The 15,278-nt window shown below is 39.1% G+C and overlaps 1 protein-coding gene across 1 annotated transcript in view; it reads left to right on the top strand.

Moving 5' to 3' along the window:
- Positions 1-11,907, top strand: part of LOC308197854 (uncharacterized protein) — a 120,179-nt gene extending 108,272 nt beyond the window's left edge. The window contains exons 8-9 of the mRNA XM_080599060.1: positions 4,547-4,580; positions 4,870-11,907. Coding sequence (XP_080455186.1) covers positions 4,547-4,580; positions 4,870-4,910 — 75 coding nt within the window. The 3' untranslated portion in view covers positions 4,911-11,907. The remainder of the gene's footprint in view (positions 1-4,546; positions 4,581-4,869) is intronic.
- The last annotated feature ends 3,371 nt before the right edge of the window (positions 11,908-15,278 follow it).

A 15,278-nucleotide genomic window follows, 5' to 3' on the forward strand; every position in this document is an offset into this window, starting at 1 on the left:
AAGCATTTTCCATATTGCAGAATAAAATTTACTGTTCTAACCAAAGATATTTTATATAAATTAAGAGTTTGTTTAAAAAAAATCGAAAATGGGAACTCAATTCTAGACAATGCTTAATTTAAACTAAGTGTTAAAATAAAAGCAATAACACTGAGAATAAATTAATGAACTACAATTAAATATATTTACAATAAGTGGTTTGGTTGGAAACACCTATTCTCTACACTGATAAAATAAAACCTGCATTCTGCAAAAGCTGAAATAAGTTAAACGAAGATGCTTTTAACAAGGTTATTACTTAAGCAGTGACAGGTTTACAGATTTTAGCACCATTGGGTTTTCACAGGAGCTATAGCAAGTGCTAAAATAACACACACCTTCAGGTTCATTAAATTCACCACTGTGATGAAATAACTGATATTTTTCTATATTACTATAGTGCTGCAAAGAACTGACTATAAATAAGATACACTAATAACAACTGTTTGCAGTGCTAAAACAATAAAATAATTCTTCCAGGCTTATATGCTAAGGAAGAAATAAGTGCAAAGCAGACTGTTAGCATGGTTATATCTGGTGTCTTTTTCTCCATTGGTACTGTGCCTTTAGTAATTTATTTCTCAAAGAAGTGCCCTATAAAATGTTTTATCATTCATTGTGACAGGAAGAACTTGTTAAAAGGGTACATGAGGAGGGTGCTTCCATCCCAAAATATTTACTTTCTCATCTGGTGAAACATTTCCAAAGACTCGTTTATGTGAAGAACTGATATTTAAAAAGGAGCATTTCGGATGATAGTAAATCCCACATTATGCTCTGTTTTGGAAAGAACCCATGCTGAAAAAGCAGATTTCTAATAAATCAATGGAGTATGGCCTTTGGAGACCTGGGAGACATATGGACAGTAATAGAGTATCTCAGGTTGTTTGGTGAACGATTCCATCTGGATGAGGGCTCGGTGCTATTCACAGCCCCCTTCTCCCCTGAAACACCTTCAATCTTACCCACAGACCCTATCTCAAATGTCAGACCACCTGGGATCTGCAGCTGTCAGCCTGAAAGCAGAGCTGCTGGGTGAAAACCCACGGAGCTTGGGCTGCGGGGTTTGCACCGGACGTATTCGGTGCCTCATTCCATTTCATGTACATATATTTTCCATATATATTTGTGTACGTGCATGTGTGTGCAAATACACCTACGCACACCTGAAGAATTGGGATAACTGCTTGCAGTGCCAGGTTTGTTCCCTGCAAGGGACTTGCGTGGCTCTCCTGCACTCAGGATATATAAAACCCATGTGAATGGGGAGAACCAGCCCTGGGACACTACCCAAATTTTGCAATGCTTTATCTTCCCTCTGGATAATGTGCGGTTTTGGTCTCTGGGAGCAATAAACTGTATTTCAGCAATATGGGTCGTATCTAAGCATTTGCACTGATTGCAAAATTTTCTTTCACATGTTTTAGGGGAGCTTTTGGTAATAGTTATGGTGTTGCAGTGTGGAAAACCCAGGCACAGGGTTTGATCCATCCCTCCGCAAAGCCACCGTACAGAGGCTGGGGGCACAGGGCAGGAGACTGGTAAGGTTGCCAACTGCTCATTCCCTAGAGCACTGGGGATTTGAGGGGATGGGGTCCAATCCCATTTCCCGAAACTCTCAAGGTGCATGCATAGAAGGTTAAACCTCTCCCAGATGCCATCTGAGCTCCCCACGGCACCCAGTATCTAAAATTACAAGGAGAAAAAAAAATCTCCTATAGCCTCAGCTAGAGGATTTTTTAACAGTGGCTCCATCCTTTTACACCCACCCAAAATGATTCAGTCTGAACACTATCTGCTATCGTCATCCCCCACCACCACACACAAATATTTGAGTGTGCAGTGTAAGCTCTGTAAGGGGTCTGCTGGGTGCCCATTTCTGATAAGTGGGATGCCAATAGCTCTTTGCACCTGGGCAAAAACCTTTCAATTTCTCCACCTACTTTATAAATGCCTTGTAACAGCTCTGAAAGAAGAGCAATACGACCATTTTATTGGTGAATAAGCAGAGTTGCAACAATATTAAATGACTTCTTTGGCCTTAGGCAAAAAATAGCTATGACTGGCCCACAAATGAAAAAGATGTTTTTCATTACAAGTCCTTTATCTAAAGAGTTGCCCTCCTACCTTGATTTTACACAGCCCATATTTATAATTCTTTTGGGGAAAATGTTGGAGATATTTATTTATTTATGTCGATTTTTTTTTTTTTCAAAATGTGGGGAAAATTTGCTGGGGAAACTTGGGGCGTGAGTTGGTTTAGTGTGTCTGGTGGTCGTTAATAATTCATACTTCATGTGAAAAGAAAATTGATCAGAAGCATCCTGGAGAGACCAATCCATGTTCCCTCTGCCATCAGCTGAGACACAAACTAAACATGAGGCATGAACTGAAAGATAATATTGAGAAAAACTTGCAGATACCCCTCCCAAGCCAAGTGGTGTGGCTGGAGAGGATGTTAAAGAGAAGAGCAGCACGGTGTCCTTTGAAGCCTGGTCATGGAGACAAGGATGTGGGAAAAGTTCCTGCAGCGAAAATGGTCAAAAGTTCTTAAAAGGAGGACGAGAGCTGCTCCGTTTCCTGAAGGCAGTGGTCCAGATCAAACAGTCCTTTGTGGAAATGTTCAAAACACACTCATCCTGGGATGAGGATGAGCTCCAGCACCCGGGGCAGGATGGAAGGTCAAAGGAGGAGCACTGGGGCACTTCTATAGATGCCGAGGTTGAGGCTGTGCCAGAGCTGATGAGATGGACAAGTTCTGTGAAGTGGTTATGTTTTCTACCAAAGAAATGCTCAGAAATAATTCCCAAATGGAATTTGGGAAGTGTTTGTTAAGTTTTAATTTCATCCTAGATCCGCTGATTCATCCCTTGTTTCTCTATGCCATTTGATCATTTAAAGTAACTTCTATGTGATTAGAAATCACGTTTCTGACCCAGAAAGAGAGGAATTTCACAGTCTCTAAGGAAACGTGCTGAAGAGAGGTTTTCTGGAGCCTAAGCCTTCACTCAGTTTTTCAGGCAGGGTTGGGTCCACCCATCCATGTGTTCACTGTAGAGGGAGCCCGGGAGATGGCTGAAGGACTGGTGTGAAGTAGGGTGCATCGTGCTCACTGCAGGCACTTCTCGATTCAAGAGTTGCTGTTCTGGGACATGTTCTCAGCTTGAACTTGTAAGCCATCATGTACTGGTGGGTTTGTTTTCTCTTATTTCTAATATTTGAAAAGCTACACATGAGTAAACACATAAATTAATGATAGATATACTCCTTGTCCATGTAAATGTGAGCTATATGTGTATATTTACATATAAAAACTTGAGTGTTGTTATCAGTCTTGGTATCCTACTTGTTAAGGTAATTGTGTCATTTAAATTCTGTCATAGCTGGTTCAGGATAGATTCATTAACTGCTCCTGTTACCCTGGCATCTGAATACCTATTTCTTAGAGGTAAAACTGGAATAAATCCCTTAATTTTCCAGGTTCTTCTGACATTTTTGCTTGGGAATAATGAGATGCTTATACTCAACGAACAATGAGATCTCTGACACTGAAAAATACAATTGAGTTAATTGTTTAGGTACACTGAGGTACACTGTTTTTTATTTGTACAGATTGTTTTCTGTGTGCTGGCATAAGAACTGATGTTGACTATATTCCACAAATACTATTATTATCAGCTTAAGTATATTTTATATATACATGCATATATATATGCTTCCAACGTATCAGTCTACGAGAGCAGCAGTGTCAGATTGCTGAAGAGAGCTCATTGCTCTCCTTTCCAGACTGCTGGAGGAGAAGGAGAAGAGGAAGAAACTGTACGATGAACTGACTAATGGTTTCTCTTCTTTTCTCTGTTTATTTATGCATCTACATTAACAAAAGGAAAAACCCAATTGTAATAATGTTCCTCTATATTTTACTGTGTAGCTAAACACCACGAAATGCTTGACAGTCTTCATGATAACCACGACAGAGATGCCATTTTTTAAGACAGGCAAACATAGACTGCACCATCTATAGTACAGTTGCTTCTTAATATCACAGTTCATGATATCTGTGTACCGTATCCTCTAGTTTATACAACCCAGTATAGTTTTTCCTACTCTATTCATGTGGCTTCTTTTAAATAGTGAACTATTTAAAAAGGAGTCCAAAGATGGATTTTAAATTCTCTTGCCTCGGAAGAGAAGTCATTGGCACCCTGAATCAAATATTCCCCAGTATTATTGTCACCACCTATTGGATAGTCATAAGTTTTAGGGCACATATCAATGCCAGGCAAACCTCTATCAGTGTGACCAGGGCTAATCCCACGATGATGTGTTGTGGTCCAAAAATTTTACTGCTTGGGTCCATACTAAACGATGTGTTGCCATAATACAAGTCAGTTGTTTACACCTGACTAGCGCTATATGCTAACCATGAAAAATCATTTTGCTCTTAACCTACTTGCATGAAGCACTGATGTGTTTCATTGCATCTTGTGTTTATTTTTTTCCTCAGGATGTTGGACCACGAGGAACAGATACAGGCACAGGTGACTTAGTGCAATAAACTCTCATCATGTTTTGTCTGTCATTGGCCAGTGTATTGAGACTGCTAGAGTGGGTGCCAAGTTTAAAGATGTTTCTAAAAATTTGCCACTTTGCTGCTGAAAACTAAAGACTGGGGATGTGTCTGTTTAGGACAACCAGTAACCAGTGCTTGAAAGACATGAGCACCTAAGTACATTTTGGCCAATTTTGGTTCATTTTCTGCAAATTCTTTTAATTTTATATATAGTTTTTTTATTTCTTTCTTTCTTTATTTTTTTTTTTTTTTTCCAGTCTGTGCAAATGGCAGGAAGAAGCAGAGACAATATTTGTAGTTGTTGCTGCTCTACACCGGTGGACTTGGGGCAGTAGAGATTCCAGCATTTTCAGTTGCCTTTAAATTGTACTCCTGGAAAAACATGCAGAGATCTGCCCCATTCCCAGATTTGAACTGTTTCCACAAATGTTTATCCTATCTCCTACACCCAACGTTCAGATATCCTTCAGAAAGGGCACACTAGTCCCTGGCCACTTCCAGAAAGCTGTGAGCATGGTGGTCTCCGCAGTGGTTTTGCACAAATTTTTTAGAGAAGTGACAAATTTTCCTGGATGAGGATTTGGGGGATGAAAGTCTGAGTAAGAGGAACCGTACTTGCAGTGGCATTACCCCACCTCGCAGTTCAGCTGGGAGCTTTTGCACATCACATAGGCTTCCTTGAGCCTATGCTGTTCACAAAGTGGAAAAAGGAATTGAAGAAGCAAAAATAAATATTAAAGCACGTAAGAATTAAATATCACCTATTTAAATAGCAATTACGCCGTTGAAAACAAGAACTCCACACCTGTACAAGAAAAGACAAGCAAGCCCAAAACATCTGTTTGCATCCACCTGCCAAGCACCTGTTTTGCTGTTTCAATGCCATTTGATTGCTGGAGATGTAGAGGCTCTTGTGAGGTAATGAGTGATTTTACATTATGCATGATTGAAAACAGGTGTTCTAATGCCGTACAATTCTATGCATGAATAATTCAGTTTGTTTAGAGCAAGATCTTTAAAAGAAGTATGGTCTTTATTTTTTTATAAATATTAAAGTTATTCTCTGCAATGTATGGTGGCTGGTCTTTTCAGCAGGCTTGCTGATGACCATTTTTGTGTAATTTTATGGGTAGGAAATAACACTGTGAAAGGTAAAAAAAAAAAAATAATTATACCTAAAGCATATAAGCAATGAAACTGAAAGGTTTCTTTAGCAAGGAGGGGGAAAAAACCTGTCACTATTTTAAGAGAGAAAACCAGATGACTTTTGGCAAAGCCTGCTTCTCAACACTAACAAAACAGCCCAAGAGCTTAATTATATGGAGGGGGCGAATGTGCCTCAGGGATAAGTAAGAGCTGGTCCATCTCTTGGTCCGAATTCCAGCTGAGTCTGAATACGTTTAAGAATTTGGATTCCCCCCCTCTTTTTCATCGTGATTATGGAAATATTTATCACACAGTTGTATGTTTTGTGCTGGTGGAAGATGCTGCAGACTCAGGTCTTTATCTGCAGACCAGTTGTCGCATAGGGAACTGCAGTATAATTCAGCCCATGCTCCTCATCATGGAGAATTCAGCTGCTGTTTGGGATCACCTCCCAGAGATGGGGAAGGTATGGTAAGTCAAACTTAGAGATGCAGCCAGGTTTGCTTCATCCCCTCTGCTTCTTCCCAATGTAAACACGCAGCTGGCATGGCCTTGTGGCTTCAGCCAGGGCAGTTTTGAGACGGGGCAAAAAGACCTAAGCTGCCAAGGGTTCTCTTGCCTCAGTGCGTGCTTGCTCGCTCCTTGTTTCCTCAGCTGGGGTTGTAATTTAGTTTAGTAACAGGGTTTATAATTAGTGTCAGTGATAGTGTTAGATGTTATTATGGGAGGAATCTGCTGGGAACAGGACTGAGATCTCCATGGGCACTTCCCAGAGAAGTTTTGTCACTTTGACCTGTTCCCCACTTCCATTGCAGCCACTCCCACAGCTGATTTGATGCAATGCTTGAAACAAAGCTGCTCAGAGGGCTGTTAGAAGGTGTTTTATACCTGACGGGCCAGATCCTGTAACTCCTGGGACAGACAAGGTTCAAAAGCAGTGGAAGAGGCTGCCAGCCCTGCTAAGATGTGGTGGAAAATGTAAAATCTTGAAGGTGAACAGCATGGAAAGAAAGAGGGAACAGAAGCTTTTAGCCCTTCCAAATGGTCATGCCCAGTCCACTGTTGTTGACAAGGCAATAAAGTGAGAAAAGGGTAAGAGAGAAGAAAGGGAATGAGGGGGATGTCAGCTGCAGGACTGTTCCTGCAGGACGTCAAAGCCATGACTCTGTGACCAAGCTGGTCTAAGCATGCAGACAGGGGTTTAACTGAAGTGGATCTCAAATCTTTCAGTATTTTATAATACAGTATGTTACAGGAGACTGCAAATTAGAGCTTATAATATCCTATCCATTCAGCTACTGAACAAGTATCTGAGGTAATCTGATCTGCCTCACAGACCATGAGAAAAATCCTCATGTAAAGTACAAAAGATGAGTTACAGAATTTTACAGAGAGGTGGGAAAATTTCTCTCAGTTCAAATCTGGGGGTCATTCCCATGAGAGATGAAAGAATGTTTCACCATGTTTTGCTCAAATAAAGTTGGAGAGGTTTAATAGATGCAGACCCGCAGGCCAAGGGATGAACTCTTCTCCCTTTAACGCATTTGAGCCAATGCCCATGTGATCAACAATGTGGGTAATAATTGAGCTGGAGGAAAGAGATCTTAGTGGGAAGGCAAACAATGGGACAAAATGCTGTAAAATGTCTGAAAAGTTTACTTTTTATTTTTTATTTTTTCCTGAGATGATAGGAGGAATACATCCTGGTACACTGAGTCTCTGCAATAAGGAAAGCATTTCCTTTTCACTCAGAGTTGTTGTTCCTCCCTGTCAAAAGCAGAAAATAAATGAAGTCTTATAATTGTAGCATGCTGGAGGTGATGGGAAGGGAGAATGAAAAAGGATTATGTGGCATCTCTTGGAGATGCTGCTGCCTAGCCTCCTGGGGGGGTCAGCAGTCCTGATGCACGTGATGGAAACTCAGTCTCCTCCAAGCAGCTGGAAGAAAAGCATCACATCTCTACTCCTTCCCAACTGCTTCTACTAGTTTGTAACCTATAAATGTAACTTCATTAAAATTGGTGGAAAATTTTCCTATAGATCTACAGATGTCTGGTTTTTTTTTCCTTTTTTTTTTTTTCTTTCTTTCTTTTAACTTCCCATTGATAGCTGTTCTATAGAACTTCTTATCAGATTGTTTTCAATGGATGATAAGGGCTACTTTCTGTTTTCTACCTTAAGTCTTTAAGTCCAGGACATGTATCTTTCAGAGATGCCTCCTCCTCTCACTTCCACAGAGTATCCCCAGTAAAAGCAGAGAAGGTGTCAGCATCTTAGGTACTTTTGTGATATACTCGCCCTTGTAATTGACTCCTGTGAGGGCTTAAGTGTGTGTCTTGATTATTTTATGTTGGGTATCGATCTGTGAGCCAGGTCAGGTGTTTGCAGACAGGAAAAAATTTGGTTTTCTGCCTTCATTCCTTTGTGTCACACCTTTACTGCATACTGCCAGAAGGAAATGAATTTTTCCAGAAATATTGCCTATTATTGCTTATTTGCAAGCATGCCTGCATGAGCCAGGCCTTTTATGAGGTTTATAGATGAGGCACTGGTAAGATAAACGGGGACCTTTTTGTTATCTATGTTGGGTCTAAAAAGATATAGCTTCTGAAGCCTACTGAGGAACTCAGATGGAAGATGTTACATAAATCCAAAGTACCTATTTACAAATTTTCATACCTTCTGTGATTTATTAGATAACAATACTTCCTGTCATCTTTACCCTTCACCTTCTTTTCCCTTGGTTTCTTTTCAAGAATTAACCAGGATCTGATGAACTTACAGGAAATTTAACACTGCTGACCAGGAGATCTAAGACCTTGCTGTCTCCGTCGGTGCTGGTAGGGGACATAGCGATGTACTTTCTCTAGGTACCAGTAGTCCCATTTCCTCAACCAGTAGTGAGCTCCTTGTTATTCTCGGTTATAATTGTGTTGAAACTGTCAAGTGTTCGTTCCACCTCTTTAATTTTGTTCTCAGAAGAAATCCTTCACTTCTTTGTATGCATAGGCTGCTGTGGCCTGGATCTCATCTCGTCTTTTAGTAACATCTTCCAGATTTGTTTTAAACTGATTAGACACTGCTGAAGAATCAGCTTCTCTCCCCCGGACAGTACAAAGCCAAGTGTTGACAGAGCTGGCTCCTAGCCATCAGCTACGTGATGACGCAGCATCGCATCTTTTGACAGCCCCAATTTCGTTTAGGACTCTCTGAAATGTTCACGCACACTGAAAAATTAAAATAAAATAAATCACAGGGTGACAGGAGGGTGCAATTAAAAAAGAAGTGCCAGCTTGACCAGAGGGTTGCTTTAATTAAAGGTCTTATTCCATATCCTGGAGCACAGAATCTAAAAGTTATTTCTGCCCTTCTAATGGGGCTGCATTTTGCCTCTGAATTTTGTTTTTGAAAAACAGAAAATGATCCTTTTTATTGGGCTACTGAGAGAAATTATGGGAAATGAGGTGAGTGAATTTAAAATTCTCTCAGTAGGAATAGGAAGGGAGGGAAATGTTTGCCCCTCCATAATTTAGTAACTTCCAGTGCAGGTTAGACACAGGGACACTTGTTCCCTTTGCCCACCTGAGCATGGGGGTTCATTTAAGTCACGAGGATTGCATGTGTTGTCACCACCTAGATTCTTTGCTGGACGGATATCATCCTCTCTTGAAAAATGAGGAGGAAATACAGGAGGTTGGAACACCAAATACTATTTCTAAACTTCATTTCTCCCTAAAGGTTAATAAAGCTCACTATGAAATACATTGAAACTTAGCAAAGCTAGCTGTAGTATTTGAGTCTTCTCATCACAGTGTCCTAAGAGATGTCTTGTGGTTTGACACATAATTAATATGTTTATCTATCTTTGCTTTCTTTCCTTCTTTCTTTTTAATAACAGTCATCACCATAATAGCCAAATATAAACATTTCATCCTGTTTCATAAAGAGTCTGGTCCATTCTATTGCAACACTGCTACTTTCCCAGCTCCCACAAGTGACACGGCGTGATGCTTGAAAAAAATTCTCCAAAATTTTCTCACCACTTTTGCTTGAAGTTGCACTGTTTACAAACTTGTGGAAAATGTGTCTCTTTTGCTTGCTTCAAGTGTCATGGGAACACATACTGAGGTCTGATCCAGTAGCACTGCTTGGTGTTGCCTCACACTTTTCAGGGGTCCCGTAATTAGCCCACAAGGGTGTTTCAGGATACAGTGTAAAGTTACATGCTGTTTGCCAGTGTCCATGGTCCCAAACACGTGGGGAATCAGGCTGGCTCCAGCATTAAAAGCAGACAAATTTTCAGACAAACATAACTAATATTTTTATTATTCATTCATGTTGAAACATTAACATGTCCTCATTACTCTAAATTATTTCATTTTTAACTTATGGTATGCTCATGGAATATTTGTAAGAATTATTGGCTTTAGCTAATGTTATTTGTAACTCACTTTTTATAGACTTGACTGGCCAGGTAATTTCCACAGTATTGTTTTTGGCTCCTTAACTGGATCCTATCCTAGTTTACAAAGTTCTTCTACAGAGATAATGGAGTGCATTCCAGCCTCCTGTGAAATGTCAGCTCTATACCCGATGTTAGATGTGCAGTGATAACCTGGGTAGAGCTGACAAATACTGTAATTTCTTCCTTGGGAGTACCAAACACCCTAAAGATATCAAAAAATTCTTCCAGAAGAGGGAAAAAAAAACAAAAAAAAAAAAGAAGAAGCAAAGGGGAGAGAAAGGACATGAGAGAAAAGTAAATAAAAGTAAATAAACCGTTATTAATTTACACTGAAAATGGGAAGTTAGTTGATGTGTGTAACAAACGTTCGGTAGAAGAAGTATTAAATAATTTTTTTGATGACTAGTGTAAATCAAATATTACTCCTTTTCCCCTCCCTCCCCCCCAAATAAAAAAAAAAAAAAGAAAAGAAAAAAAAAGAAAAGAAAAGAAAAAAAAAGAAAAAAAAAAGAAAAAGAGGAATATAAATGTTACTGTTATCTGGGTCTAATCAGCTGAGAAAAGCATGATGATAAATAAGAAAATAAGATTTAGTAGAAGCGTAAATTGAAAATGGCGAATAATACTTTTTTAAAAGGGGCCTACTGGAATAAGTATGTCTCTGAGGCATTTGATTTGGAATATGTAATCATCTCCTTTGAGGATATCTATGAAAGTTATTCCTGAATGTTCAGAGGTTTCTCTGCTTTTCATTATCTATTTTTTTAACAAGGGCCAGAACTGTATGCATGATTTTCTGTGATATATTCACATGGGAGGTTTTCTTGTACTGGCCAAGGACACATCGTTTACAAGAAGGTCCTGTCAAGCATCCAAATGTCTTTGCTGAAGCTTCCATTTCAGATGACCCCACTGAATGTGAGAAAACCTTCTTTTAGGGGAATGGCATCTTCTGGACAAAGTCGCATCCAAAAAGTCTGTTGTGCTTAACCCACGGCTGAAATGCCCAATGCAAATTAATTTCAGAGTGGTGGTAGAAAGAATGTATTCATATTTTCTCAGGAAAGATACCATGAGGGGGCTCAACCCCTTGCTCTGTTTTTTTCTTCTGTGCAGAATTACCTCCATGGATTTCTGAGAAGGTCAGTTGGATGTCTGGGCTCTGTGTTCTGGAGAAATCTGAAGAATTTGGGTCATCTTCCACTCTTCACTTAAAAATAACTTCTGTTAATGCCATTTGGAAAGCATATTTCTTTGAATATGATTTTGTGAAGGGGGCAAAGTTTATAATTTTGGGTGGAAACCATGTGAAAGTTAGTGGTTCCATCAGGGCTCTGCTTTGAACTTTTTGGATTTGTTCAAACTCAAAAGTCAAAGTGAAACTCGGGGGATGTGAACCGATTTGAATCAAAACCAAAAAAGTGATGCGCCAGATCTCCCATGAACCAAACCCACTGGGTTCTCACAGTTCTCATCCAAACAAAAATGTACTAATATAAATCAAATACTGAACCAAATATCCTCTTTTGCTCCATTTAGTTTTCATGGAAATAATGCAGAATATTAAAAAGATCTGCTCAGTTTTGCAGCAGCAACTACCAAAATATCCTGAGATCATTTGATAGCTGGCATTTAATATCCTGATCTATTTAGTCAGTAATCTAACCCTTTCTAACTAGCACAGTTTTGGCATGCACAGCATAACCCCTTAACATCTTCCTTGGTTGTACAATTTCACAGAGAAGATCCATGTACAATTCAGTCCTTTACATTCTTGTTTGAAGAGCCAAGAAGAGAGATTGAGTCATAATTGGACTAAAACTGAAAGCAGTGTGATGAGCACAAAGATGGGACACTTAGCTGGTATATGACAGGCTGGAGTACTGAGAAGATATTTAATGACATTTTTCCCTGTTGTTTACCTTGTTTTGGAATATACCATGGCTCTGAAATGAGAGAAAAGAAAAAAAGAAAAAAGAAAAGGAAAGAAAAAATCCATGTTTTGCAGTACCAGCACTCATCATGTACCAAACAGTTTCTAACGCCATAAAAAAGTGCTAGTCATGGAAGAACAGCAAAGGTTTCATTCGTAACTAAGACACGCTTGTTTGTAATAACATGTGTGCTTTCGAATGTTGCCAAGTTGCTGAGGCTATCTCTGTTATATACAATCTTTAAATATGTAAGTGTTAAAAAAACCAAGGTAACGTAAAAGAAATGTTTTTTAAAAAAGTTTGATCAGATGCTTAAAATCCAGTCAAATCAAAGACAACCTGTTTATGACCTTTCTATGCTAAAAGCTAGAAATGTCATTTTTTTTTTTTTTTTTTCACAAGATTAATTACCATCACTTTGGGAGTAGTGAGCTGGACATTATTATATGATGTCAATTAATGATTAAAAAAAAGGTGGTTTGCAAATGTAGCACCATAGTCCCTGGTGCATTACATCATTTCTGAAAGATCTTAACACGTGATAAGCAGAAAACATTTTAACCTAAAAGTCTGAGTGTTACAACCTCCTTTTTGTTGTAACAACCTATGCACAACCTTTTGGCCTTGGAGTCACTTGCAATAAAATTAAGAAGTCAAAAAGAAAAAAAAATACACATCTTAGTATGAGAAGACACCCTCTTGTTCCTCTTGTTTTGCTGTCTAACAGATAATGCAACAAAATGGGTTGGTATATGCATTGAAAAACTTGGTGTTGATCTTCATATGTACACTGTTCTCAGCAAGATTCATCATCAAAATCTCATGCTTGGAGTCGTAAGGTTGCTGTGATTCAGGTATTATAAAATATATAATGTGGTTATCTCTGTGAGAGTGCCTCGAAAATTTCATATGCTGAGCGAAATTACTCCTGCACTTGCCTAGGCTCTGCTTTCCCAGATGGGGTGACAATGATCATTTTATGTGCCTTATTGAATTCACTGAAATATTTAGAAGGTTTTCTACCTATATTTTACATCTCCTTCTGTTATAACCTTTTTGCAGCAACAGTTTGATTTCTTTGTCAATAACATACATAACCTGATCCATTTTCCTAGGAGCTCTTCTCATCTTTCAGTATCAAAACACTGTAGAGGTTCCTTTGTAAATGAATGATATGCATTTAAAATACCTTTGTAATAATAAATACCACATGAACATATGTATAAAGCAAAGGATTTCAATTTTGATGACACTTGCTTCTCAAGAACAGACATTCTGGAAGAAAAAAACGTTGCCAGCCCCAAATTGATTGACATTTGTTTACTTAACTCTCTCTTCTTGAAAGTCTGCACACCTATTTCAACCTTGAACAGTTTCCAACTGTGGTATACTGGAACATTTTTTCATTTATTAAGTTCAGTGTTGCCAACCCAAACAAAGAGTAATCAGTGATGATCCAAGCAGACCAAGCTGTCTAGCACCATACAATGTATCTGCATGCTAATTTTCAAATTCCCTCACATTTCCAGAGAACTAATGGGATCATTTTCATTCTGTTACAGCAACTCAACAGTTACTGAATCACCATCTGTGTTTTCGTTAACCTGAATCAGATATGAATTCTGTTATTGCAAGGTAGAGCAGCTTGTTTAATGATTCTTAATCTTTTCTTTAATTAAATCATGCAGCCAACCTGAAAAATCTATCTTAATGCAAATTAGGAGCTTTTTTGGCATTCGCTTACAGTAATGCACTAATAAGGTTAATTTATGAAGGTTCTCTTCCAGTCTGTACAGATGATATTTGTTCACTGCATATTTTTAGCATATTGTCCCTTTTTGTAATATTTAAAAAAATAATAATAATAAAAAAATGGTTATTTTCACTCACACAAAAGAAGAAGGCTGCGATCTGCTTATTGTTTATTAGAAAGAGCACAGAAAATGAAAATCAGCCTCCTCCTTCTGCGAGCATCTCTGTGTGTGTGCAGAGGCACAAATCGAGGACTGCTGGGTTAAACGGCCTCGGATGAGCACTCTCCTGCCTTGGGCTGCTGGAGAAAATCGGGCCTCGGCTCAGATAGGCATCTTGAAGTTATCAGGGGAGACAGAGAGTTTCTCTGAACCCTTTTTTTTTTTTTTTTTTTTCCTCGTAGGTGTGAATTAATAGTATAAAGATTAAATAATTCTTGTGAAATAAGCTCGAATACATTTCTCGGTTGCACAATTGCTCCAGCTCTGGGTTCTGATGATCTCAGTCAAGAAAACCTCTGTCTTTGTGAGCATTCCTCCCAACTACAAAATTAGTTGAAAGCTGTTCAAGTTGCTGAGTAAAGAGTAAACTTTTTTTTTTTAAGGTTATTTTTCAACACCCACAAGCAAACAGGGACGGCGACTGTGAATTTCGACACATGGCCTTTGCTATTTAATTGAAATCACCGAGGCTGTCTGAAAACTTTTCAGAAGAGTGATTTTACATCAGAGAATGATGATTCTTGAAATCAGGAATTCTTTTCATAGAAATCTGCCTGTTTAGACCAGGACTGAGATTTCAGTTCTAGGAAAGGTCTTTTTATCCCAGCTAGGAACTGCAAATGATCACTCCCCTTTTGCAGCAGGACTGCCCAACTACAGCAGCCAGGGCACCTCTTTCTTCTCCTCTCTGTATTTGCAGCTGGAATTGCTCCATGTCTGACTACATTAACTTTGCACAGCCCAAGACAGGAGCTCTTGCCCAAAGAACAGGGAGTCAGCGTGGCTGTGACTCTCTGTGTTTAATTAAAAGGAATGGCAGGATGGAATGGCTGCAGGATGGATGAAAACTTCCTTCGAGTTCCCAGAAGCCGGGGACTGGAAACAATATCTCACGGTATTAGTGCAGTGATTCCTGTTATGTATTCTGGAGTGGTTGTGTTTCTCTGCCGTGAGGAATTTTACTTTGCCCACTTTAGCATGGGTTATTGCATCTGAGTAAGTGGGAATGTGGGAGTTTTCCCTCTTCCTTTCCACCCATTCAGGTTGGAAAGCTGTTTTCCAGCCATCAGTAGTCCTTGCTGTATAATATTAGCACAGCGAGAACGAAAAGTAATTGCTTTCCTTCCCATTCAATTGTACCTATGTGT

Source organism: Anser brachyrhynchus (genome assembly GCF_964034855.1).
Source record: "Anser brachyrhynchus genome assembly, chromosome: 7".
In the NCBI taxonomy this organism is placed as follows: Eukaryota; Metazoa; Chordata; class Aves; order Anseriformes; family Anatidae; genus Anser; species Anser brachyrhynchus.